The sequence below is a fragment of the Octopus sinensis genome, unplaced genomic scaffold (genome assembly GCF_006345805.1).
Source record: "Octopus sinensis unplaced genomic scaffold, ASM634580v1 Contig13301, whole genome shotgun sequence".
NCBI lineage: Eukaryota > Metazoa > Mollusca > Cephalopoda > Octopoda > Octopodidae > Octopus > Octopus sinensis.
Genome location: NW_021832868.1, coordinates 60,560 through 86,000, shown reverse-complemented (window position 1 = coordinate 86,000; position 25,441 = coordinate 60,560). Strand labels below are relative to the sequence as shown.

Sequence of the window (25,441 nt, the reverse complement as noted above, 5' to 3'; positions counted from 1 at the left end):
GTTCATTACAACGTGGACGGAAGCTTTATAGCCAGCCTTAATTTCAATGCTCAGCTGAATGTTTTGAAAAATTCGTAGAACGAGAATAGATGATCTTGCACACCCAATTTTTGCGGCAGGCTTTTTAAATACATTACCACTAAGATTAGTCTGATTTCGCCATCTTTTTTTATACAATGTAGTTAAGTTCCCAGAGAGAAACAGAGAACTGGAAAAATCGTGGTAACTTCTGGAATTTTTGGACTATCCACTTTCCCTTTCGTCAGAAGGATTGGTTTGTTGTTAATCTCTGTGTGCACTAAAGACCCTCGTGAGACCGGTGGTTGTTTCGGGGTTTCTCGATGGAGGTCATCAGGGAAACAACTATTTGGTTTTGCGGTGCGTTAGCTGTGTGTTGTCAATATTTTATTTATTTATTGTTACCCCAGGATCACCGGGTTATAAGGAAAAAAAGAGGAGTCCTAACTAACTAAGTGATCCTAGACCATAGCAATAGAGGTTTTGTCTGACGTGAACGAGAGTCCTAGACAATTCTCCAGAAAGGGCATGTTGATAGCTCGAAACGGGGACAATTTTTGAGGTAGTTAAACAAAAGTTCGTATAGGGGATTCGCAGGAATAGAGGCTGTCTTCACCATTTTTTGTTGCCTTTTTATGATAACTGCTTTTAGGGTGTTGGTAAAGGGTTCCGGCCAATTAATCTTTTGGCCTCATGAATTGTTAAAAAGAACTAAGTAATTGGTGTCATTTTAAGATCATTAGAATAGTGCCAATTAACATAATTGCTCAAATTTAAATTATAGTTTTGATTAAAGAGGTTAGATTATATGTCCTGTTGAATTACTCGTGCGATATCTATCAATGCAGTCTGTATTCTTTCTCCGAATATTGTAGAATTCTAAGCGTGATTTAAATCGAAAAAACCCGACATTCAGAATCCTTTAAACACGATACGTGGAACGAAATACTGTCCTCGTCTGGGAAATAAGCAATTCCGTATCCACGGGAGCAAGTCGGTCCAAACCCTCCACCAAATGCAGTCTTTGTCAGGTGCAAAAACGCGGGATCAGAAGTCTGAGAAACTGGAGTCTGATTGTGACAAAAGATATTTGTTTTACTTGACTAGTAGACATTCCCCATGTCTCTTGAAGAACGCATTCCAAAAATTCCGATTTTTCCACCAAAAATCTCGAAACAATGAAAAGAGCGAATAAATGACGGTCAATCCCCATTCCAGTGCAAGCCATTTTGGTAACTCGTTGATGTGAGTTTATTGCTTCATATGCCAGTCTTTTTAGACTTTCATTCTAGGAATACTCTAGATGACTGTACAGAATCAGTCTCGTCCACCAAAGCTCTAACGAATCTACAGGATTCGGCTGTACATGAGCGAATAGTTTCAGTTCGTCCTTCTAGAAAAAATCTTGTACTGGCCGATTCGTAAGTATTAACAAATGATTCCGTCTCCTAACGTGGCCTAGAGCAGCTAACCCTATAGTAGGCAAGTTGTAGAGCCAGCTGAATCAGGGAATCCGTGCTCAGTTTATTTACTCGGCCAAAACCTTTTCCGAACTGACTAAAATGGAAAACTCGAAGATCTAAATTCTCCACCTCCGACAAAATTCTCTTTGAATGATCGGCCAAAACTTTGACGAACTACAGCTGAGTCATTTCTCCTTACATAATCGTCAAAGTCAAATGTCAGTCTGATCGGATCTATTAAAGAACAATTGGACAAGTTTGTACAAACGATCCTACCGTTTTCTTGATATCTGTTTATTCTATGATCATCAATAAACTGACCGAATATTTTGTATTTCGTACAAAGTGGTCATTTCAATCATGTGAGATAAAACAAGGGCGTCCCCCCTAAGACAATCATGTTAACTTTACCAGGAGTGTTCCGCTATGGTTGCAACCTAAACACAGTCAGGAGTATAACCAACGTGTCCGTCCGAGAAGACGACGAGGTTAAAGGACTTTTCAAACCACCGGTCGTATCCTTTTCCATGAAATAGACGTTTGGAGATGTGACTGAGTTGTTCACTGTCCGAGTCCACTTCCAACTCTGCTGGGAAGTTCTCAAGAACCAAATGAAAAGCAGCCTGTGATAGAAAATAAAAATTACTCTGTCAACGGCTTGAATCGAATCCTTGTTTACTCCGTCCGAGAAATGTTCCCCTCTAAGAGAGGCTGAGGTCTCTCGGTCGACAGCAGTAACAACTCCGAAAAACTCCTCTCCTTCCTTTGGCTGGGAAGTATCGTTGATGATAATGTCAAAGACTCTAAAAACCATTAAAATGCTAAAACCTTTCCAGTTCTGAGGGACTGGCCAGTTGTGAATCGCAATAAATATAGACTTTGAAGTACTTTCCTTTGTGATAGACGGTAATGTGATTACTCACGTCAAAATGTTCCAACTTATCTACAAATGAGGCTTTTTTTGACCCTTGAGTGTATAGGCAATTCGGGACGTGTTGAACAACCTGTCATACTGACCCGTGCAAAGTGGAACTGACTTCGAAACCATCAACTGTAAGTCAAAAAACGTAGAATACAGGCTTGAGATTCTCGGTGTTGATGCTTCGACGAAAAGCCAATAAACTTGAGACAAACCCAGCGGCACGTGATGCCTGACGACAAGACATGGTCCTCGAGTACCCTGCCAACCCCAGACTGTAGTAATTGCTGTTTATTACAATGGAAGACCTGTCGACCAAGTAAATAAACTCCTCCCACCAATCGGAGACCTTGAAATTCAAAAAACAAACAAAACATAATTTGAAGCCCACCATGATTTGAGTATGAGATATTTTTGCAGTTTTGGGCCCAGGGTTGTAAGAAACCTGGAGGCATTAGTCCTTAGTTCCTCCAACTGCTCATTCTGGTATATGCACTTTGCAGATTCCAGATACTAAAATGACCTTCCTAATGTACCCGACTGACTGTGTCCTCTAGTCTTGGAAGAGGAAGTCGAGGGAGGCAGGACTGGTAGCTCCTCAAATTCTTATCTCCGACAAACCAGGTTAATGTAAACTATTTAATTAATTATGAAAATTAAATGCCATCCATATTTTGGTTCGCCATGTAATATTTTTTCGTTCTTCGAATACCCATCCTTGGTATTTAAGCAGAGCACGGAGGCTGTATTTGAAGATAAATATATTAACAATCCACAAGAGGAGACCGTTGAGACATATTATGAACACCCCAGTGTCTTCCATCCATAGAAACCTTGAGCTGAAATGAAAAAAAATACTTTTTCAGTATTTGCGCCACACTTTTTTGCAGCGAATAAAGTTTTGGAACTTTCAACAGGAAAGTTAGACACGATAAACTAACACAGACGAGCAGAGATTTATACGAGAGCGGATAGACGTTGTTTATTAGCCGATTCTATACTACATTAAACTCTGACAAGATGACGTCAATCGTTTAAAAGTAAAATTTATCACCTTAAAGCGACCATATCTGCGCTTCCATGATCTGAGGATGGAACGAAATATTTGTCCGAAAACGTTAAAGTTGAATTTCCAGTCGAACCCGTCAGGGGTAATCTCAAAGCTCACTCCGACCAAATTGTATGCTTCAGCCATCCAAAACTAGAATATACTTATTATATATCAACTAATGCGAGATAGTTTTCAATCTCATGAATAATGTAGTTAAATTCTTGTTTACCAGTAGAAAAAAATTACTATATTTGATCTTTTATATTAATTTTGATATAATAAAAACAAATTAAAATTTATTTATTCATTGAGCGTTAAAAATATATCATAAATCACTTTGTTATATTTATTTTTTAGTCAAAAAACAGCTAATGAAAATACAATTAAATTGATTAAAGAAATATTTTTGCGGTCTAGAACCGCCCTTAAGTTATTTTTAATTAAATTGTGAATTTTCCATTTTTAAACAAATCGAGCCCCAGCTCAATCTGGACATTACTAGCAAAATTGATTTACTCTTTTCGAAAATTATTACTTAGATAGAAGTATTTTTCATCAAAATTTCGTATGAATATATTTTGCGGTATTCTCTCAGGTTGGTTTAGATCATCGTATTTCCATTAATGACGCACATAAATATCGACATTTATATCCTATCAAATTATTGAAAAACAAAATTTAACTAAGGTTGCAGTATTTAATCGTTGTTTTCTGTTGCGAGCCCAGAAAGCGACTTATCATCAATTTGTCAATCACCTGTCAGTTTAATTGATGAATATAAAAAAGCATCATCATATTTTTTATAAATTTGAATTACTCTTGACGTTATTTTCATTTATCATTTATTTCATAAAAGATGTAAATAATTTTTTGCCGGCATACTGTACTCACCCAGATAAAATATTATTTACGCAAGTATAACTTTGTCTTTACTTTGTCATGTCGGTCCAGCGTTTGTTTGTAAAAGATCAAGATGAATATAATTTCCCAGATCTATAATCAATAATGGAAAAATCGATCTTCCAAAATACAAGAAGTATCGAATCAAAAAGAATGCAGAAAAATTTCTAATTAGAGAGGGGAAACTATATCCTAAAAATGTAAACGGCATACTACGCTCGTAATTGCTTCCACGAGCTTAGAAGAGATGAAAATAATTGCAAGTGAAATTTATGAGGCCTTATGTAGACGAAGATTGTTCATATTGAAAAGACTGATCATTCGCAAGTTGTTAAAGAATGCAATATGTGCAAATTTTCAGTTCCACTAAAACAATATGATGATTCAATTAATATTGTCGCTGATTTACCTAATGAAAGGTTTCAAGTAAATTTAATTGATTTTAAACTGTATAAATTTAGCTCATTTTCTAGATTTAAAAATGAGTGTCTACAATAGACGTATATTCAGCATATGCGTTTACAAGGAATCTTGAAAATAAAAGTAGACGTGGCGACTAGTTTAAATGACATTTTTATGGATCTTGGTCCCTGCAAGTTTCTCCAATTAGACAATTGTACAGAATTCAAAAATTTTTATGTGGCAAAAATATGTGAAGAGTTTTGTGTCCAACAAGTACATGGAAGAACAAACAATCTTCAGAGTCAGGGAATTGTTAAACGATTCAATCAGACGATCACCAGGAGCCTTTAAAAGATTATAATTTTGGATGACAACAAAGAGCGGATAAAATACATAAGAAAGGTCGTGTTTTGTACAATTAAACACCTCACTCATCTACAGGAGAATTATCTGTCTTAACTTAAATTTTTTGCAGGTGTTTGACCCTTTGAGAGATATCGTGGAATTTCTGGATTCAATACTGTTTTAGGAAATACTGATGTAGATGCAGCTAAACTTTAATACACTCCCGAAAATATCAGTAAATGCTTTTAATCAACTAAAGATAAATTCGAATTCAGGTTTCTAGAAATTAGTTTGGATTCTCCGTATTATAAGAGAATAAACAGGAAGATGTGAGTGCATAATAAAATAAGTTTTTTTTATTTATAACTAAATGGAAAACGAATAGGCTAGTTATAAAGTACCGACAGCAGGATTGAAAGACAATTCCCGCGTAGAACAGCCAGCGAGAAGATGAGCAAGCATCTTAGCAATAAAATAAGTTAATTTGGTATTTTTGACATTGAGTAAATTTGATTGGTCACGTCTAGCGGGCGGGCCTGACTTGGGAATAAATTTTATTTGTGTCGCCTAATTTTGGTTAAATAACGTCCTATACGGGGATACGGATGAAATTATTGGTAAAATGTACCCGCATGTTTTTCTGGTAGGCAAAAAAATTGAAATTTTATTTTTGTTGAATTAGATAGGAAATGGGTCGAATTGGGGATAAAATGTCTATATTTTAAAGTTCGCGTTAGAGAATAAAACATCACAAAGCATCTATAATGCAATTGAGAGTTTATTCCAGACTGTCGGTCCTCCAATTTATTTTCATTCGGACAATGGAAAGGAATTCCGCAACAAAGAAGTTTCAAAACTTTTTGATGATTGGAAAATAACTCCGATATATGGAAGACCAAGGCACCCACAATCTCAAGGACAAATAGAAAGATATAACCAAACTCTCAAACGTTGGTGGGGGAAGACTTTGTTCGCAACAGAATATATAAGGTGGAGAGAAATTCTACAGAAAGTGGTGTATAAATACAACATAACTTGTCATCGCGGAACTGGAAAGTCACCATTTTGGTTAGTCTCTTTTTATTTACCCAGTCTATTTTACGGAATAACGGGTTTTAATATTTTGCCATGTGGAGGCGAAGAAGAAGAGATTAACTCAGAATCGGAAGAAACGGAATTATCCTTAGAAGTAAAAACTCATAATTAAAAGTATAAAAGAAAAGTTACAGAAGACGCAAATAAAAATTTTCGAAAAAAAGATATCACAATTGGAGATAATGTTACAATTAAAATTGATTTCGATAAAAATATAAAAACAAGAAAATATCCACTCACTAGTTTTTTTAGCAAGGAACAATTTCTAGTAGTGGAAGAAGTTTCTCTGCATTCCGTTCTCGTTGAGAATTGCACATCTGGTGAAAGGAAGACAATTCCAAAGTCAATGATTAAAAAATTAACTTTTAAAAAATTACATTTTCATTTTATATTCAATCAATTTGTAATGTTTTTTAAAAATTGTTTCATAATATAAGTGAACTTTTGCTTTGTTTTATTCGACATAGGAGACGTTGCTTCTATACTGGAAGAAGGTCATCTCGTCTAAACCCTTTTCGTCACATAAATAAGGACCGGAAGAGTTTGCACAGAATCATATGTAGCGGTTAAATACAGACTCTGTTGAAAACTGAATTTATATTATACGAGACTGTTTGGGACAATGTTTGTAAATTTTATTATCTATTTTTATGTTTAGTTTCGGTTTTCGATTTAGTCAATATCTATATTTTATAGTCTTTTTAGCAATCAACAAATAGTTATAAAACTAAAGGATTTGAATTGAATTAATTGAGGTTAATTGTAAAAAAAAATTCGCATAGAGTAATCTTACATTTTTATGTCGAAAAAGCTATAAGTGGTTATAAATCCAACTCAATTGTCACTGGGACGTACCTGCAGAGGTAGAAAAGAAAAAAAAAAAAAAAAAAAAAAAAAAAAATTTACTTGAGGGGGTCTCTTTTTTTTTTCTGGGAAGAAGTCGATAGGGTAGTCCTATTGTTTCATTATACAAACTCCCCCCTAACCTTTAACCCTTCTCTGTTTCCAATAAAACTTCCTATTCCTATTCCTAATCTTACATTTTTATGTTCGTTACTATGACGCTCAATCACCTGATTGATGAAAATTTCTTTGTTTAATTTCCGCGTTCTTGTTAACTGAGTTACTTTTTTCAAATTTTAATAATTTAAAAAATTATTGAATTAACAAAAGTAATCATTAAGAATTTCAGATCTTAAACAAAGAATTTAGATGATTTGGAGTGATAAATCCGATTTATCACTCCGGACACTTAGAACGGGCCTAGACATTATAACTTACGACAAATAATAGAGATTTGTTGGCAATTAATCCTGTTTTCCGGGAGGAAGACGCCAATCCCTCTATAAATTATATGTGTTAAATTAAAACGTTAAGATTTAACTGTTTCCTAAATAATATAATGCTTCAAAGTTGTTTCATTATCTTAATTTTCCTTTAGTCTAACCACTTTAAGGACGTGGATAGGTCAACATTTTGTCCGTTCATACATTTAAGAGGTCTTCCATGGTCGTAGGAGTCGAAAGCTTGCCTTTTGTCCAAAGCTCAGTGAGTGGCAACCTGTCCAACCGTTTAATGCATGTGCGCTGTGGCGGCCTTGGCATGAGATCTTATTCCGATCTGGTCCTTCCGGCATTCCTATCCGCTCACTCTGCTTCCCATTCTCTCTCAGACTGAAGATTACTTGGCTGCCCGGTTTGGTCCGAGGCTGCCCAATTCTCCATCTATTCAACGGCAGATCTCTATTGTCAGGCGACTTGCGAAGCCCTGGCCTCCGTCTCCAACCAACACCAACTTGTGAGTAATGATAAAATGTACATATGCAACGATAGAAGTAGGGCAACTACCAGACACAGACTGTCATAATTGGGTGTTTTAAAGGCATTCCACGTAAATATTTAATGAGCAAAATAAATTCTTAGTCGTTCAACACAATCTAGTGGTGACTACAACAAAATAAGTATTATTTAGTGCCACTTTACATGAAGGTTCTAAAAATCGACAAATGATATCTGTGTTCAACTACAAATGTGATATTTTTATTTCAAAAACAACGTATGCGGGAGGAGATTGATGGGGAGCAGAGGGAGAGATCTGGAGATGTATTAGTGTCGTTTGCTCTCAGAGCACACCTTGTGTTTGTATGAGGGTCGTTCAGTATGACTAGATCTTCCAGTTGCGACATTAGATGAAGGCCTCGCTGGTCAAGGCATTGATTAGACAGCCAGACTGGATTTTTAGCATTTAGATCTCCGCAGATTATAATATTTTTGATAGACATGATAGCGGCGAGGGAAGGAATGTAGCCTCTAGAGCAGCTCGATGGGGGAGGGATATAAATGTTTGCAATTGTGTATGGTGTATTATTATCTGAATGGCTATTACTCCCTTGATATCAAATGGAAGTCGGGTTCGATAGCTGGAACGGGGACTTCTATATTTTACAAATCAACTTTGAGAGTGAAAAATTTGAAAATTGTTTCTGAAGAACTCTGTTTAAACAAAGATTAATAAAAATATATGATTTAATAAATATAAATATGACCTAACAAAAAAAATATGACCTAACGGCATAAAATATGACCTATAAGACCTAAAAAAATTAATAAAACTATTAAAAAATATAATAATAGTTTATTAATTATAGAAATAACATCAATATGACCAATAAAAAATAATATGACTTATATGACTTTTGGTTGCCCTACTGATTACTAACTGTTAGTAATGCCAAAAGTTCTTGCCTCAGGAAACCTCGAAACACATAACGAACAAACAGAGACACCTAAGTATGACATGAACAATGATACTTGTGCAATGTCATTTATTGAAATTGAATTAGACAATTTCACGTCAGAAACTTGTTGAACAGATACATTCGAAGACATCTTAAAAGTCCTGTCGGCTACTATTTTCGCAGATAAAGGTATATTCATTATCTTACTCACGATTTCTGCCTTATTTGAAAAATCGTGAAAAAGTTCTTCAGAGGTTTTAATGAAACATGCCTTTATAAATTCCCCATCGGTAAATGGTTTTCCCCTTTTTGCGATCTCGTGGCTTATCAAAAAACTTGCAATATACGCAGTCCTGGCATTGTCAGACCAACATTTAAAAGCAGAATTCTCGAATTGAATATTCTTTGTAAATTCTTCTACAGCTTTCTTTCGGGAATCACCAATTGGATATTTTTTAGCGAAATTTAAGTGTTTTGTGTTAAAGTGTCTCTCTAAATTTGACTTTTTATTTTGATTCAATGTTTCTTGGCAAATGAGACATTTCGGTAGTTGTTCTGAATTAGACGTGAATGCAAAAGTTTCAGTCCATTTTGATTGAAAATGTCGCGCATTATCGATTTTTTATTAATTTTTCTTGCTAGGCATATATCGATGTACTACAAAAAATTAATGTTAAACGTGCAAAGATTTTTTGTTATTAACAAAACAAAAAAAATAGTTAAAAATTGAAATCATTTATAAAAAAATAGTTAAAAATTGAAAGAGCCTACCGTAAGAGTTGAAGAGCCTTCAAAGGCTCGCGAGCCTGCTTTTGCCGACCCCTGGCCTATACAACCCTTCTAATTTTCCATCTGGGGAGGTAATCCATAAAGCGTTGTTTGATACAGTCCGACCTCGATTTGGAACATACCTCGGAACTGGAACACCTCAGTTTTTGGAACACTTTGTAGGATCTCTGCCTATTATTATTATTTTAACCCAAGAATCACCAACAGTTAATTAGGGTAATTAATTAGGTGATTCCAACAACCCTCAAAATCTTTCTCAGCTTTTCCCGATGTTGGACTCTGGACCCAACGCAAGTGCGGGATGGGCGGGGAGCAGTTTTTGTGAGGAATTGAATTGGGGTGATGTGCTTCTGGTTGTTAGAGTCTTTTGGCAGGTGGTCTTGTTGGATGGCTAAGAAACCCTTTCCATCTTTCTTAATAAGTTGGTCAAGCGGAGTTGGGGTAATGTTGTTCAGTTTGGAAATTTTCGTTATGCTAGCCGCGGCTCGGCATAGTGTAGTCTCAATTTTAAGGCGGTTAGACCATGAGAGATTAGAACCCCAAGCGGCGCAGGCATAGCCAATTGTTGGTTCGATGAATTGTTTGTAGAGAGTGCCGAGAGCCGGGAACGGTGTCTTTAGTTCACCAAAAATCGATTTGATTAGTCCAATCCTTCTCTGACTGGATCCGATGGCCTTCTTTAAATGGGAAGTAAAACACATGTGGGTGTCAAAAATGACCCCCAGAATTTTAGGGTTCTTCGTGAATGAGATCTTTTCGTTGTCCAGAAAAAGATCAATAGTAAGGCTTCCAAGTCTCTTTTCCGACGTAAATAGGGTATTGGACGATTTGTCGGGGGAGATGTTCATCCTGTTTTGATATAGCCAAGTTCGAATTTGTAATAAGAGATCTTGTGTTCTTTTGAAAGCTTTCGAGAGGTCTTGGTTACGTGATCCAATGAGTAGGTGTCAGCGTAGGCGAGAAAGATTGAGTCTTCCATTTCAGGGTTAGGAATGTCGGATAGGTATAAATTGAATAGAGCAGGAGAGAGGGGGGAGCCTTGGGGAACTCCGTTTGGAAGTAATCTCGAGATTTAATTGATTCCATTCAGGCATACACGCCCTCTCCTTCCGCTGAGGTAATTCGAAAGCCAGAGTTTTATGTTCGAGTCGATCGATAGGTCAAATATTTTTCGAGTCAGTATCTTTCTAGAGACCGAATCAAAGGCCTTCTGAAGATCGAGTGAGCATACAATTGATTTGAGATGAGGTCTAGTTGCAAAACCTTCCATTATAAACTGGGTTAATGTGGTAAGATGTGTCAAAGATTACGGCTCCAAAATATTCCAGTTTCAGGTCCTCTTATCAAAAAAATTGGTAATTTTACTTTTTCTCACATTGTTTTAAGGTTTGAAAATTGCGGGTAAATTGAACATTACAAGCTTTAAAACATCGAATGGTTGGTTAATGAATTTTAAAAAAAGACATGAACTCAAATTCAAAATCCTTAGCGGCGAAAAAAACTCATGTAATCGTGATGGAATTCAATCATTTTTAAAAGTTTTCCATGAAAAAATTGATCAATTTGGAAAAAATAATATCTTTAACATTGATGAAACTTGTCTTTTTATAAAAAAGACCCCAAAAAAATCATTCGTACAAAAAAATAAAAAAGCGTTAGGGTCTAAAATAAATAAGGAAAAAATTTCTTTGCTCTTTTGCTGCAGTTATTCAGGTCAAAAATTTGATCCTTTAATAATCGGGAAATTTAAAAATCCCAGATGTTTCAGAAATTTTAACCCTGAGGATTATGGTGCTATGTACTCATCTTCCAAAAATGCCTGGATGACAAGAGATATTTTTATTCAATGGTTATTCTTAGTGAATGAACGAATTAAAATGGAAAAGAGAAAAATTTTAATAATTCTTGATAACGCTTCGTGTCATGAAAATAAATCGCTCTCAAATATCGAATTGCTGTTTTTACCCAAAAATACAACTCCGATTCTCCAACCATTGGATAATGGGATAATCAAAGCTTTTAAAGATAATTATTCGAAGGCGTTAATTGAATTTATTTGTTGTATAGATGAAGAAGATTTTTACTGCGACTTACTTAAAAAAATTAATTTACGCCAATCATTGATAATAGTATCGAAATCGTGGCAAAATGTATCCTCCGAAATAATTACAAATTGTTGGGATAATACTTTCGGCAATGAAATATTTGTTGTTTCTGATAATCTGACGGATGATGTTATAGAACAAGTTGTAGACGAAGTGTTGGAAAATACGGAAAGCAGCGATAATGAAGAAATTTTTTACAGTGGTATGCAAAATAAACAGACTACGGTCAAAGAAGTAGTAGCAAAAGTGAATGAATTGGAAGAATCAGTTCTAGATATAGCTCCAATTTTGTTAAATGATTTTTACTGCTTCAGACAAAATTTGTTCAGTAGTTTGAAGAAAAATTATGGTTATGGAAAAAGGATCGATGACTATTTTTCAATAAATAATAATATTTAAGACTTTTTTGCATTAATTAAATTATTAAATTTATATTGATATTAATTTTTTTGACAAAACCTCAGTTTTTGGAACACTTAGTGTTCCAACTTCAAATGGGAAAAGGGAAAGGACATCGCTAAGGCTGAGGGAAGTTATGCAACGGTCTGGTCAGCTTTCCATCAAGACTAACAGCCACTGAAGGAGATGGAAGCTGACCCGTACCGCGACATAATGGCTTTCCCTTCCATCTGGAGGAGGCAGGACGATGGAGAGTGGAGGACCTTAGATGTGCGTGTGAGCGACCTTGTCAATGCCTTTGTTGAAATACTCAACGATGGCAAGCAATCCATACGCCGTGGGGTCGGTGCCTTCAGGTCAGCTAAGAACCTGATGATGGCGGGTCGATATCTTGGTATGTCCAACAAGCAGAAACAGGAACTGGCTCAAGAGCTGCTTCGACACCGTGATTCAGCGAGCATCCGAGAGCCTTTCCAAAATATTGGAGTGAATGCCCTTAAGAATTTATATGGCTATCTTGGAACTGAGAGATTCTTGACAAATGTTGAGTGATCCTTTTGCAAGTTGTAATTGTAATTAACAGAGAAAGAAAAGGCACAATTAAGGAGAAACATAAAGATGAAGATGCTCGCACAAGGAGATAACCAAATTATATGTGTAACGTATAAGTTATTATCGGGAGATGCTGAATCTGTGAGACAAAGAGAACTCTCTGACACATCGAACCATATGAAATTTTGCTGATTACAAAAAAAGATACTACAATCATACTGAGCTTACATAGTCACTGTGTAAACATATATGAAAAATATTGCTGATTTCGTGAAAGACTCGATTGGGGAAAATGAGTACGAACAAATAGAGAAGGTACATGGATTGAAAGAAGGAGATGAGGTAAAGCCTCGCACAATTCCTCTCGGGGAATTCTCACAACCTTAGGACGAGGACTGGGACAACCCAAACTACCAGAAAATATACATGAGCGGGGGGCCAATCCTTCTTAACATGAATGTTAAGATGGAGGTTGGCACCTTTGCTCGAGAACACAGACCCTTTTGCAAGTTCAATCACTTTTGCAACTGCAAGAACATTGGGCACTTGGCGTGCTACGGTGGATGTCCGTCTGCCAAAGCAGCAACAGCAGCCTCAAGGGTTGCGAAGAGCCCACAGACTAAAAGCCCAGTACGCTGGGTAAAAGCCGAACCGATAGAATCAGTCTGGACAAAAGGGTCTCCCCCAAGTCCGTCCAAAGTCGATGTCTCTATTTAGACGTTGCCGACCCCCAGCACTCTCACAAGCGCGAAGTCAACTTGGAGTGGATATGAATATGCTGCAAGAGCTCCTTTTGCAAGTTGAATGAATGAAGAATTTTATTGTAAGAAAGAAGAGCGAGACAGAAGCTTAGTGCGGAAAATAATTTTGACGAGACGATTGCTTTGGGCATTCGAGCTCTTCCATGGTTCGTCCGCTTTGTCTGTCTATGAGCAGGGACACCTGCTATTCTCCACGATCGATGAATAGGTCAGCCACTTTAGAACGTTTCCGAAAAGTTCGGATAGAATCCTCGATGGCCTGCCGTAGCTCTGGAGACTTGCTCTCCGCCCAGCTTGGGACAGGGTCCCATGGATTTAGCATATAGGCTAGTTTTAGAGCGTATCTCCGTATTTTTTCGCATTTTCGCAGAATTTTCTAATATTGTTTCGAGTAGAACCAAGCTTCCATACCATACAGTAGGCTGGGCAAGATTGTTGCATGGTATACAAATAGGAAGGTATTTGGATTCAAGTGCATGCTTCTTAGGAGTCGGAAAGCGGCGATGGCTTTCCCTTTTCTCCGTTTGAAATGCAAATGGTATCTCGAGTTTGCGTCGATTGTAAGCCCCAGGTAACGTATGCTCTCAGGGCGAGCGATTTCCATCAAAGAGCCGGGTTTGCGATCTTGCGACTTTCTTGGGTTGATTTTGAGATATGCAGATTTGTCCATGGCCAGCGAGAGTCGCTTACCAATGCACCAATTCTTTATCTCCTCAATGTAGCCGGCAAGTCGTTTCTCCGAGGCATTGGTGTCCATCGAGGTGTCCAGAACGAGAACATCGTCCGCGTAGAGGAGTAGGGATGTCCTGGGATCGGAGGGTGTGGGGAAACTGCTCATTACCAAATTGAAAAAGATTGGGCTGAGACAGGACCCCTGCGGAACCCCCCTTCGGAGCGAAATATATCTTGAGAAGAAGCCCGACTCAGAGATAAAAGAGTAACGATTTGAGAGGAAGCAGCGCATCCAGAAAAAGACTTCCGCTGTTGGCTCACAGAGTTCGATCCTTTCCAGTAGGTCTCTGTGCCAGACGCTGTCAAAAGCTTTTGAGATGTCCAGACATACAAGAGATAAAGTTTCTTTAAACTCCATTGCTCTCGAGATGGTGGACTGTACCATAATGAAACAGTCACCGCAGCTACGTCCAGAGCGAAAACCCCATTGCTGCGGGAGAAGTACTTTCTTCTCTTCGGCGTGGAAGTCGAGGCGCTTGGCCATAATTTTCTCCATCAGCATTGAGATAGTTGGGATTAGGCTTATGGGACGGTAGCTGCTAGCGAGATTCACCGGTTTCGTAGGCTTTTTGATCATCCGGACCTCTGAGATTTTCCATTTTCCCGGCACATGGCCCCACTTGAGACTTGCCGTAAACAAATCCGCGAAGAACACATGTAGGTCTTCGGGTGCTTCCTTAAACAATCGCATCGCTATTTTGTCATGGCCCAATGCGTTGCCTTTTGACGAACGGATGGCCCAGGTCACCTCTGCAATGGTGATCGGGTGATGGTCCGACGACAGTCGGCGCGGCAGTGGCTCCGACTCCCGGTTTTGCGACGTTTCCGGATTGGCCTCCTGGATAGTGGCCAGGTGTTCTGCGAATATGTTTGGCATCTCTTGTGGCGAGGCGGGCATACCAGACTGGTTGCACAACCTCGGGGGTGAGGATTTTCCTTCGAGGTAGCCACTTTGTGGAAACAGTCCCAGAAATTTGGGTTTCTGTAGTCCAGGTTTTGACAAACCTTCTGCCATTTCCTGGCTGCTTCCAGCTTTGTCGCGACGTGGACCTTATAACCAATTTCCGAGATTATGTTCCTAAGTCTTCCCCTGTCAGCTGGGTCCACACAGCGTTTGAGTTTATTTCTCAGCCGCTTCCTTTCGTTGAGGATGATCTTCACTTTCACGCTCGGAGTGGTCCTCCGTGCGCGGTCTGCACTTGGCAATTCTCCGTACGACGTTAGATACTGAAGCATGAATTTGCTTAACTTATCGCTTACGGAGTCGATGTCGAGGGCTGAGTTATACCCAACAGAGCGACCGTTGTCGTGCAGGAATGCACTTGTGGAGCTCCTGTAGTGTGGCCAGTTGATCTTTGAGAGATTGTAGTGAGAGAAAATGCGTTCTTGTCTAACAATGCTAGTGTGAATTTTGATCTCCATTGGTAGGTGGTCACTTCCGATATCGTCAAGCATTGTAGGCTTTTCCATAAGGTTACCGACAGAGTGAGAACAGATGCACAGGCACAGGTTGTCCCCGCCAAAGGGCGAGTGGTGGTTCGGGTCTTCGGATGTTCTGACGAAAACACCAAGCTTGTCAGTGTACTTCTTCAGTGTTCGATTATCTTGGTTGGTTAACCGACATCCAAACGCCGTGTGCTTCGAGTTTAAGTCTCCGATAAGAAAGCAATGAGCTGTGCTTGAAAAGAATTCGTCAATCAATCTGATGCAGGGGGGGAGATATTTGCAATATATTCCACCGACCTTTATCCAGAAGGAATCAGTTTTCACCTCAAGAGAGAGGAATTCACACACCGTGCTCTCGATGATGGTGAGGTTACGGACTTGGAGTTTTTCAGCGTAGAAGATGCTCGAGCCAGTCCCTGGCGTAGAGCAGCTTCCCCATTTTAGATCCACTGACCGGTAGCCCGGAAGTTCGTACGAGTGGTTTTCTTTGAGCTTAGACTCGTTGACGACAATAATGTCTGGATGGCCGCTGTTTACCATCTCAACAAAGTCCTGGTGCCGTCTCTTGACAGATCGGGCATTCACAGCGATGATTTTGACTGGGGCTATGTTGCTGGCGTGCTCCCCTCTAATAGGAGCCGTTGCAGCATCTCAGGTTCCACACCAAGTTTGGTTAGAGCTCCCACACAACGACGAAAGAATTCCATAAGGGCATCTCTGTTGTGCAGGTCCTGGTCAGAGAAACCAGGACAAAAAAGAGCCTGAATTTTGAAACAAAGTTATTAAAGAAAAACAGATGGCACCTAAAGTTATCAAAGAGAAACAAATTGAAACAAAGTTATTAAAAAAAAACTAATCCAAAGTTATTAAAGAGAAACAAACTGACACCGCAATCAAACAAAGAGCTCGCGAATCTACTGGAGGAAAACTCAGTGACGAGGAGCCTCCTCAGTTGGCGATGGAGTGCGATAACTCGAGCCTGTTGTTTACCCTCACGATTGACAACCCAGCACTGGGGAAAATCAAGAGGTTTAATCTCCTGTCAAAATCCCCAAATGCGTCGAAAGCTCGGATTACTCTACAGAAGTCCGGGTCTTTCCTACTACAATTCCGGTGCGCCGAGGATGCAGCCGCATTCAAGGCGGAGTTAACTCATACTAAATTGTTTGGCGAAGGCGGCCACAAACTTGCTTCAATACCTGAGAAAGCTTCCGTCCTGATCCTAAAGGGAATCCCCCGTTGGATGTCGACTAACGACCTTGACCTCCACCTCCGGGAAACTCTCGATTCGGACTTCAAGTTCGAGAGATACTCTCGGAATGGAACCGACATTCCAGTCGGAAAGCTTACGCTGGACTCCCGAGCTGAGGCCAACACCCTCATCCGCTTCGGGATTACTGCGGGTTTCAGCCATATCCGATGTAAATGGCACAAGCCCCCGGCTGTCAGATGCTTCCGGTGTCACCAATTTGGGCACACGTCCCATAAGTGCACCGAAAAAGTTCGTTGCTTGCTCTGTGGAGGCGAACACCGACACAAGAGCTGTCCGAACTCAGACCCCAGACCTAACGACCCTGCTGTCAAGACCTGCATAAACTGCAACAGTCCTGGACACTGGGCATGTTAGGGTGGATGCCCATTCGCCAAAGCCGCGTAAGCAGCCTTACGGGCTGTGAAAAACCCGCCGGCCAGTAATCCAAAAAGTATCATTCCGAAATTTTGTTGATTTGTTGAGTAATCGAAAAGTATCATTCCGAAATTTTGTTGAGTAATACAAATCCAAAAAGCAAATTTTGGAAGTTGACGGGATGACCCTTTTCCCATTTGAGATCGGCCGCAGTGACGGAAAGCGTCCTGACGGGATGACTATATTCCCCTTTAGAGGAGGAAGGTCTCTTGTTTGGGATGTAACTTGCGTCGACTCCTTTTCAGATACTGTGCTCACAGGAACAGCCAGTACACCAGGCTACGCATGTGCGCTGGCAGAAGAAAGGAAGTTGACGAAGTACGCTGTGCTTCCGAACGTCGTTGAGTTTGTCCCCCTAGCCTTTGAGACCTCCGGTGTGGTTGGAAAGAAGGTAGAAAATCTGTTACGGGTTGTGGGAGGAAGAATCTCACAGAATACAAATGACCGGAGGGAGACGAGCTGGCTTTTCCAGCGCATCTCGGTTGCAATTCTTCGCGGGAACTGCCTCTCTATCCGCAGTGCATCGTCGTCGGACTAACCCTCAAGTTCACGACATTAATTCTCTTTTAATTAATTTGACTGTAAATACTAAAATAGTTTAGAAAAAAAAAAAAAAGTTTAAAAAATATAACAATAATGATTAAAATTTGGTAGAAATTGATCATTTTAGATTTTAGGACGCTAAAATATAGGATCGCCAAATCCAGGAACAAATAAATAAAAGTTTGCCATAAGAATATAAATAAAAGAACTTTCTATCAAAAAATAAGATGAAATTCAATGAACAAAGATAAATGAGAAGATTTCAAATAAGCGATATAAACAGATTGAAAGAATAAACTCGCAAATATTACAAAATGATGAAATTTCAGATAATTTATTCATTAAAAGAAACTACATCGCAAAATATTCCTTCTAATCCAATTAAATAAAAAAATAAAGATTGACCAAATAATGTAACAGGACAACAAGGTATGTCAAAAGTGTGCTCACACGTGCCACAATTTATTATGTTTTCTATTAATAATTGGGTAACTAAAAATTAAGATAATTTTAATTAAAACACAATTTCACCTAGTAGCTTATAAGCAGTGTAAATACCAGAGCGGATATCTCAATGATGGTCCAGATATCTGAAATAAAGACTGCGATAATAATATTTATTTCTGTTTCATAGAGAATCGACAATTAATTTGCAAGGAGATTGTATTTCTGAAATTTCCACGTGCCAAATTTTTTTAACAAAAAATCTATACAAATCAATTTATGATAGGAGCTGCAGGTGCAACTGGTTCTGATCGTTTGGTATCCACCACAACCGCACAGCATGCTGGTTCGCCACGTGTTTGCGGTTTGTCTAGTGGTACCAAACCCAGCCTAGGTAAGTCAATTAATGCCAACAGGGTGTCGTCTCCTGAGGCCGTCCCGGTGGGTACGGCAGGAAATAAGGTTGCCCTTGAGGACGGTTGGTACACGGTGGGGAAACCCAAACGTGCGGCTGGCCGTCCAACCCCCCCTAATGTTTTAGGTACTGGGTGTGTGTCCGATCAGGTGGATGCACACCCAAAGAAGACCACTGGCGCCGGGGGCAGAATTACCTTCGGTGCTGTGGCACGACTTGAGGTCCTCCCTACAAGTGGGAAGGCCTCGGTCATAAAGATCTTAGGTACGTTAGACTCTATCCAGCCTTCAAAGCTGTATAGAGTCCTGAAGAGGGAGCCCACCCAATTCCTGCTTGGGTGGGAGAAGGAGGATGACTTCTCCAACTTCAAAGGGGAGCTGGAGAAGTCAAATCCGTTCGGTCCTGGCATGCATCGCCTTGTCAGGATCGAACGTAAGGTAAGTAAGGTAAGTGTCCTCCTCCTCGGGGTTCCTCGGGACTTCGAGGATAATGACCTCCTAGGTCATCTGCAGCAGGAGTACCCCAGTGCCTCTGCCATTGCACGCTTCAAGCAGGGTAATCGCCCTCTTGAAGTGGTGGAGATTACACTGGGATCTCCTGCAGAAGCCGAGCGTCTGGTACTTCTTGGTACCAGGATCGGCTACATTAGGATGAGAGCTGCCTGGCCCCGCCCGAAAGCCACCCAATGCTTTCGGTGTCAGGGGTTCGGGCACATCTCCACAAAGTGCCCGGATAAGGCGAAGTGCCTTATTTGCGGTGGGGAGCATGGTCGCAAGACGTGCCCCTCACCATCCAAGGAGAGGCAGTGTGTCAACTGTGGTAAGTTGGGACACACTGCCAACTTCAGAGGTTGCCCCAAGTTCAAGGAGGCAACCCGAAAGGTAGGTGGGGATGTAATCCCAACAGTAAGTCGCCCGCGTCGCGTCGCGCGCCCTGCGCCAAAACCTGGCAAGCAGGCGATACTGGCCAAACCTTCCAAATCCGTTTGGGTGGCGAAGACAGTGGAACCTGTGAGCCATGCTACGTGTGGGTCGGTGCAGCCTTCGCCGACAAAGTTGGCAAAGCAGGTGAAAGCTTCCGAGTCCGCTTGGTTGCCTAAGCCGGCAATGCCTTCTGAGGCGGCTAACGGCGGCGCCGTCCGGCACAACCTGGGGCTGAAAAGGCGTCCTCCATACGTGGAGATGCCATTGCACTCAGCCCCTGGCGAGCGTGTACCGCAGGACAGTATTAGTCCTGCGGTGCAATTATGCGTTTCCCTATTAAAATTTTGTAGGGAGATGAATTGCAGTGTAGAGGAAATGCTACACTGCAACGTTGCCGAGGCCAAGAAGATCCTTGGCGAAGAACCGATATGATGCTCAACATCATATCGGTGAACGCGCGTTCCTTGGAAGGAAAAAGGGACGCCGTTCAGAGGATGTTGGCCACCACGAGTGCGGACATTCTGGTGGTCAACGAAACGAAGGTAAAGGGGGGTCCGTACGTAGTTGATGGCTACAACTGTCGTCACATACCCTGGAAACAGGGGTCAATATGTGGCACAGGAACTAGCCTCTTCTACAAGCCCTACCTTGCCTTGCAGAGTCCAGGTATATGTTCATGTAGCTTGTGTGAATTCCTCCAAGTGAGAATTCGCATAGGCGAGTTAACATTTTACCTAGGTGGGATGTACTCGAAGAACTTTACGGCGTGCTCCTGGCACGTACGGGAGTTCTTTGAAAAGCATCCGAAGGCCATGGTTGTTGGGGACCTGAATGCCAAGCATCAAGATCTTGGTTTCAGGGTAACCAACTCGCATGGTTTGGCTCTGAAGACGCTGGTTGAAGACCTCGGGCTGGAAATCCGGACTTCGAGCGAGCCAAACCACGTCGACACGAGGGGAGGACGTGACTGGCTAGGGCTTGCTCTGGTCAGTCCCGGTCTTCTAAATTGGGTTAGTAAAACTATTTTATTGCCCGATATTGGGAGCGACCATCTGCCTCTATTGCACGAACTTCGTGAGCCAGTTCCTCAAAGGGTCCCAGGATACTTTGACCTCCGGGTGGGTTCCTGGGCTAACCTGGAGAGTTTCATGGCCAGCAGGTTGCCCTCACTTCTGGTGGGGAATACCTGCGCCAACATACGAGAGTTGGAGGCGTTAGATAATGGAATCAATGCTGCCCTGTCTGATTATATGCGAGATAATTTCAAACAGAACCCAGTACAGGGCCAGGCACATTCCACGCTCCCGTACCGGGTGCTAAATAAAATTAGATTCAAGCGCCGGCTGTCCAGACTGCGGGACAAATGCGTGTACCAGGAGAACCGTGTCTGGTTTCGCGGCTGGATCAGCCGGCTTCAGAGGGAGATCCGGAGGGAAATCCGTGAACACGAAAGTTCACGGTGGGAGCGGGCCTGTCAAAGAGTGGACCCGCGCTTTCCGGACTTCTGGAAACAACTGAAGAGCCTGTCGGGGAGAGGGGAGGCAAAGTCAGTGCGCCTTAAGCGCTCTGATGGAACCCTCGCCTCGGACCCGGTTGAGGTGGCTGATATATTTTCAACCCACCTCAACAACATCTCGGGAACTGACGGAAGTCAGTTCGTAGAGACGTCGTCTTTTGTTACTATCCAGGAGGTATTGTCTTGGGACAAGCGCTGCCAGCTGGACATAACAAGGGGCGATGCAGGCGAAGTTTCCGAAAGGGAGATCCTGGCAGCGATCTCCCGAAGTAAGAACACCGCGGCGGGGCTAGATCGGATCCCTATGTCCATCTTCAAAAAGGCCCCGCCGTTGTTGATCACGGCCTTACAGGTTTTGTTTAGCGGGAGCTTGCGACTTGGGATGATTCCTTCCAGGTGGAAAGTGGCTGAGGTAATCCTCATTGGAAAACCTGGGAAGCCTCATGATGTCCCCGGGGGATATAGGCCCATTTCCTTGCTTCCCGCTATATCTAAAATCCTAGAAAGGATCATGCACCGAAGGCTCCTGGAGGAGCTGACGGTGGTTGACGCCCTCCCGGAGTTCCAATGGGGCTTCAGGGAGGGTCGTTCATGTGGAGACTGCTTGTGGAAGGTGTCTTCCGAAATGAAAAACGCCCTCCAGAAAAGTGAGTTTGGTATGTTAGTTAGTCTTGACATAGAAAAGGCCTTCGACTCGGTGTGGCACGACGGCCTGCGGAGTTCCCTCGCCACGTGTGGGGTTTCTCCGTGTCTAAGGCGCTGGCTGTCGGGGTTCCTCGAATCTCGCGGTCAGGTCGTGCGACACCAGGGGGTCGCACTAAAATGCGTGCAATGCAGCGATTAGGCGCGTTGCGTGCTTTCCACTTGAGGAGAGGTGCCTGGTTCCGTGTGTTCAACGCCATGGTGTTACCCGTGTTAACCTATGGCGTGCACGCTTGGCACTTCTGCGAGGACAGGGAGAAGTACGTTGACGCGCTTAAGAAAGTAAGAAGACGAGCCATCCGGCTAGCCTATGGCTTAGGATGGCGTGATGAGCTCTCCAACGCCCAGGAATTGTCCCTCAAAGGCCTCCCTGAGGTCCTAGAGAAGATAATGACTGGGTGGCAGGTAAGACGGTAAGTCCTAACCTGTGGTTGTGTAGAGAGGCGAGCGTGTGTGCTGGACCGAAAAGGCAGGAATGCCGAAGGTCTCCTTATGTTACCTCACTAACAGCCTCTCTAATTAATTATTAAATAAAAAATTTCCAATTTAGAGAATTTTTCCTAATGTCTGGACGTGGTAAAGGTGGCAAAGGAGGAAAGAGTGGTGCAAAACGATTTCGAAAGATATTAATTGACAATATACAAGGAATTACAATATACGATTTCCTAAAAAAAGTGAGTGTGAGACCCCGAAGGACTTACGCCCTATAACGTGTATGCCAACTTTGTATAAACTTGTCACCAAATGTGTTAATGCCAAACTGGCCGATTTCATCGAGGCATTTGGCTTAATCTCAGATAATCAGCTTTGGACGAGGAAGCAATGTCAAGGCGCCAAAGAGCAAGCCCTCATTAACCAATGCTTAAATAAGGAGTATGGAAATGGCCTCTATTCTGCTTGGGTCGATGTGAAGAAGGCATTTGACTCAGTTGATCACGAGTTCTTGTTCCACGTATTGGATTGCTCTGGAATACCACATTGGATTGTCAGCTTTGTAAAGAATATAGTCAAGAAGTGGACAGTAAACTTACATATCGATGGGAAAAGAATTGGGAAAGTAAAGTTAAGCCGGGGAATACTCCAAGGAGATTCATTGTCCCCGCTGCTATTCGTTATGGCGATGGATCCCCTAAGCAGGATGCTTAACTCCATGTTTCCCAAACTCGAAATTAGTCGGGAAGATCCCAATATTTTGACATACTCCACCAATCATTTCTTCTTTATTGACGATCTGAAAATAGTTGCCCTCAAAGAAGATGTGTTAGTCAAAATGATGGAGGCTGTTAATGGATTTTTTGAAAGTGTCGGCCTAGAGATGAATTCCGAAAAATCAGCATCTAATGTGGAATCTTTATCATGCTGTGAGACTGTCGATGGAATCAACGGATATCGCTACTTGGGTGTACTTGAAGATGGCGGAAGTAATGTTCTCAAGAATAAAGTTATGGACTCCATATTGGAGAATGTCAAGAAGAGGATAACTATGTTGTCAAAAACAAACCTGAATGCTGTAAATTTGTTTCGTGGAATCAATGAATATGCATTATCCCTATATAATTATTATATTGGGCTAATCAATATCGAACCTTACGAATTTGATGAGATTGACCAACAAATACGCCGATTACTTACGACTCTCAAGTTACACCTCCAGCCTGCAAATAAGGAGAGGTTGTATTTGGACCGCAAGACCATTGGAAGAGGACTTGCCTCAATTTCTTTCAAAAGCGAATTAATGCTCTTCCAGTTTCTTAAAAGTTTGGAAAAACAGTCGACTACCTGTCTGCGGAGGTCGGGTATTCTGCGAGTAATAAAAGGAAAAAAATGGCACTTAGCCACAATCGCAGAATTTCTTGTCTCCAAATATGCAGCTGTCGGCAGGGAAAATCTGACCATTGAGTTACTGAAGGACGCACAAAGGAAACTCTTGCTTAACCGAATTAACAGTAAATCACTACACTCGGTGATGTTCAAATGTATGGAGGAATCAGATGTCGACATATCTACTTCTTCGCAATGGCTATCGAAAGGGAACAATGGTCCACGAAGCGAAGCATTGTACTGTCTTTTGCAAGATAGGAATTTGTTCTTTGCATACACGGGATCACTATGCGTCCACTTCAAAAAAAGCAGGCAGACTGTTGACCATCTAGCCACGCGGTGTGGTAGGATGCTAAACAGTGATTATCTCCGAAGACACAACGAAGTGGTAAAGTGTATTCATCTCCACTTGTGTCGAATGTATGGAATAAAACGAAGCAGGAAATTGAAAGGACATTCAGTCGTGTCAACAATGTCGACCCAAAATGTCGAAATCAGAGTTGACACTTCAATTATGACTGAAACAAAGGTTCAATTCAATAAACCTGATATCTTCGTTTATGACAAGAGGAAAAGAGAAATTCATTTAATCGAAGTGGGAGTTACCTCGCAAGACCGTTTAAAGCAAGTTGAAGTGGAGAAATTTCACAAATATGACCTGCTTGCAAACGAACTGTCAGTTCTCTATGAAGCAAAAGTGAAGATTATTCCAATTGTCTTGACATGGGATGGAGTTGTCTCAAAGTTCTTTAAAAGTCATATGGACAAGTTATCCATTGAAGAAGGAACGAGGACATACATCCAGTCGGTTGTGCTGAAGAGGACTCTAGAGAGTATGCTTATTGAACACAGACATGGGATGAAGGTAGACAACGAGGAGTACGCCTCTGCCGCCAATCAACTTGCGGAGCTGGCATGTCGTGAGGACACTCAGTTGAACAATTACTTTGACGCAGAAATGGAAAATGATGAGAATTTTGTTGCAAACTCTTCTTCCAAACGAAGAAGAGAAATCACTGACGATCTGGATTCTTAAATAATTTAAGATAGAATTTACATAATTAATTTTTATTAAACATTGATAAATGTTTAAAGTTATTACAAATAATTTTTTAATGTTACATTACTTTTAAAATGTAGATCTGTTGTAGTAACAGGCAACTAAGAAAACTCATTTTAAGTTGTGATGAATCATTCAGACAACGAGAACAGTTCTCAGACGTCGTGGGTTCAAATACACAAAGGAGTATAACATTAATATTAATTTTTTTGTTTTTTTGATCCCGAAAACCTTAATAAAGAAAGTAAAAATAATGTATTAATAATTGAATATAAAAAAAGTGTAACCATAATGTGTAACCAAACCTTCTCTAGCCACTAATATGTCTTTAATACATCCCCAATATATCCCCAAAGTCCATCAGATCATTCCACCTTTTACTGTTCGACAAGGAAGGACACAATTCTCCCATATTCGTAGACGAGGACATATATTATTTATATATAAAAAACAATAATTATTATTTTATTGTGATAATATCACCTCTAGTTGTCGTTCTCATCCACACCAACACAAATACAGTGCTTTGAATTCCTATAATATGTGTATTCTAACAATATTTCTGTGATTTTACCTGAATTCCCGAAATTGACAACTGCCAATTGATATATGAACT

The 25,441-nt window shown here is 40.9% G+C and overlaps 1 protein-coding gene across 1 annotated transcript; it reads left to right on the top strand.

The window, feature by feature from the left end:
- Positions 1–11,515: 11,515 nt before the first annotated feature.
- On the top strand, positions 11,516–12,404 carry LOC115229637 (tigger transposable element-derived protein 7-like). Its single transcript, XM_029799963.1, has 2 exons — positions 11,516–12,152; positions 12,289–12,404. Exons 1-2 carry the CDS (start codon positions 11,516–11,518, stop codon positions 12,402–12,404), a joined length of 753 nt encoding a protein of 250 aa, XP_029655823.1.
- Positions 12,405–25,441: the final 13,037 nt, after the last annotated feature.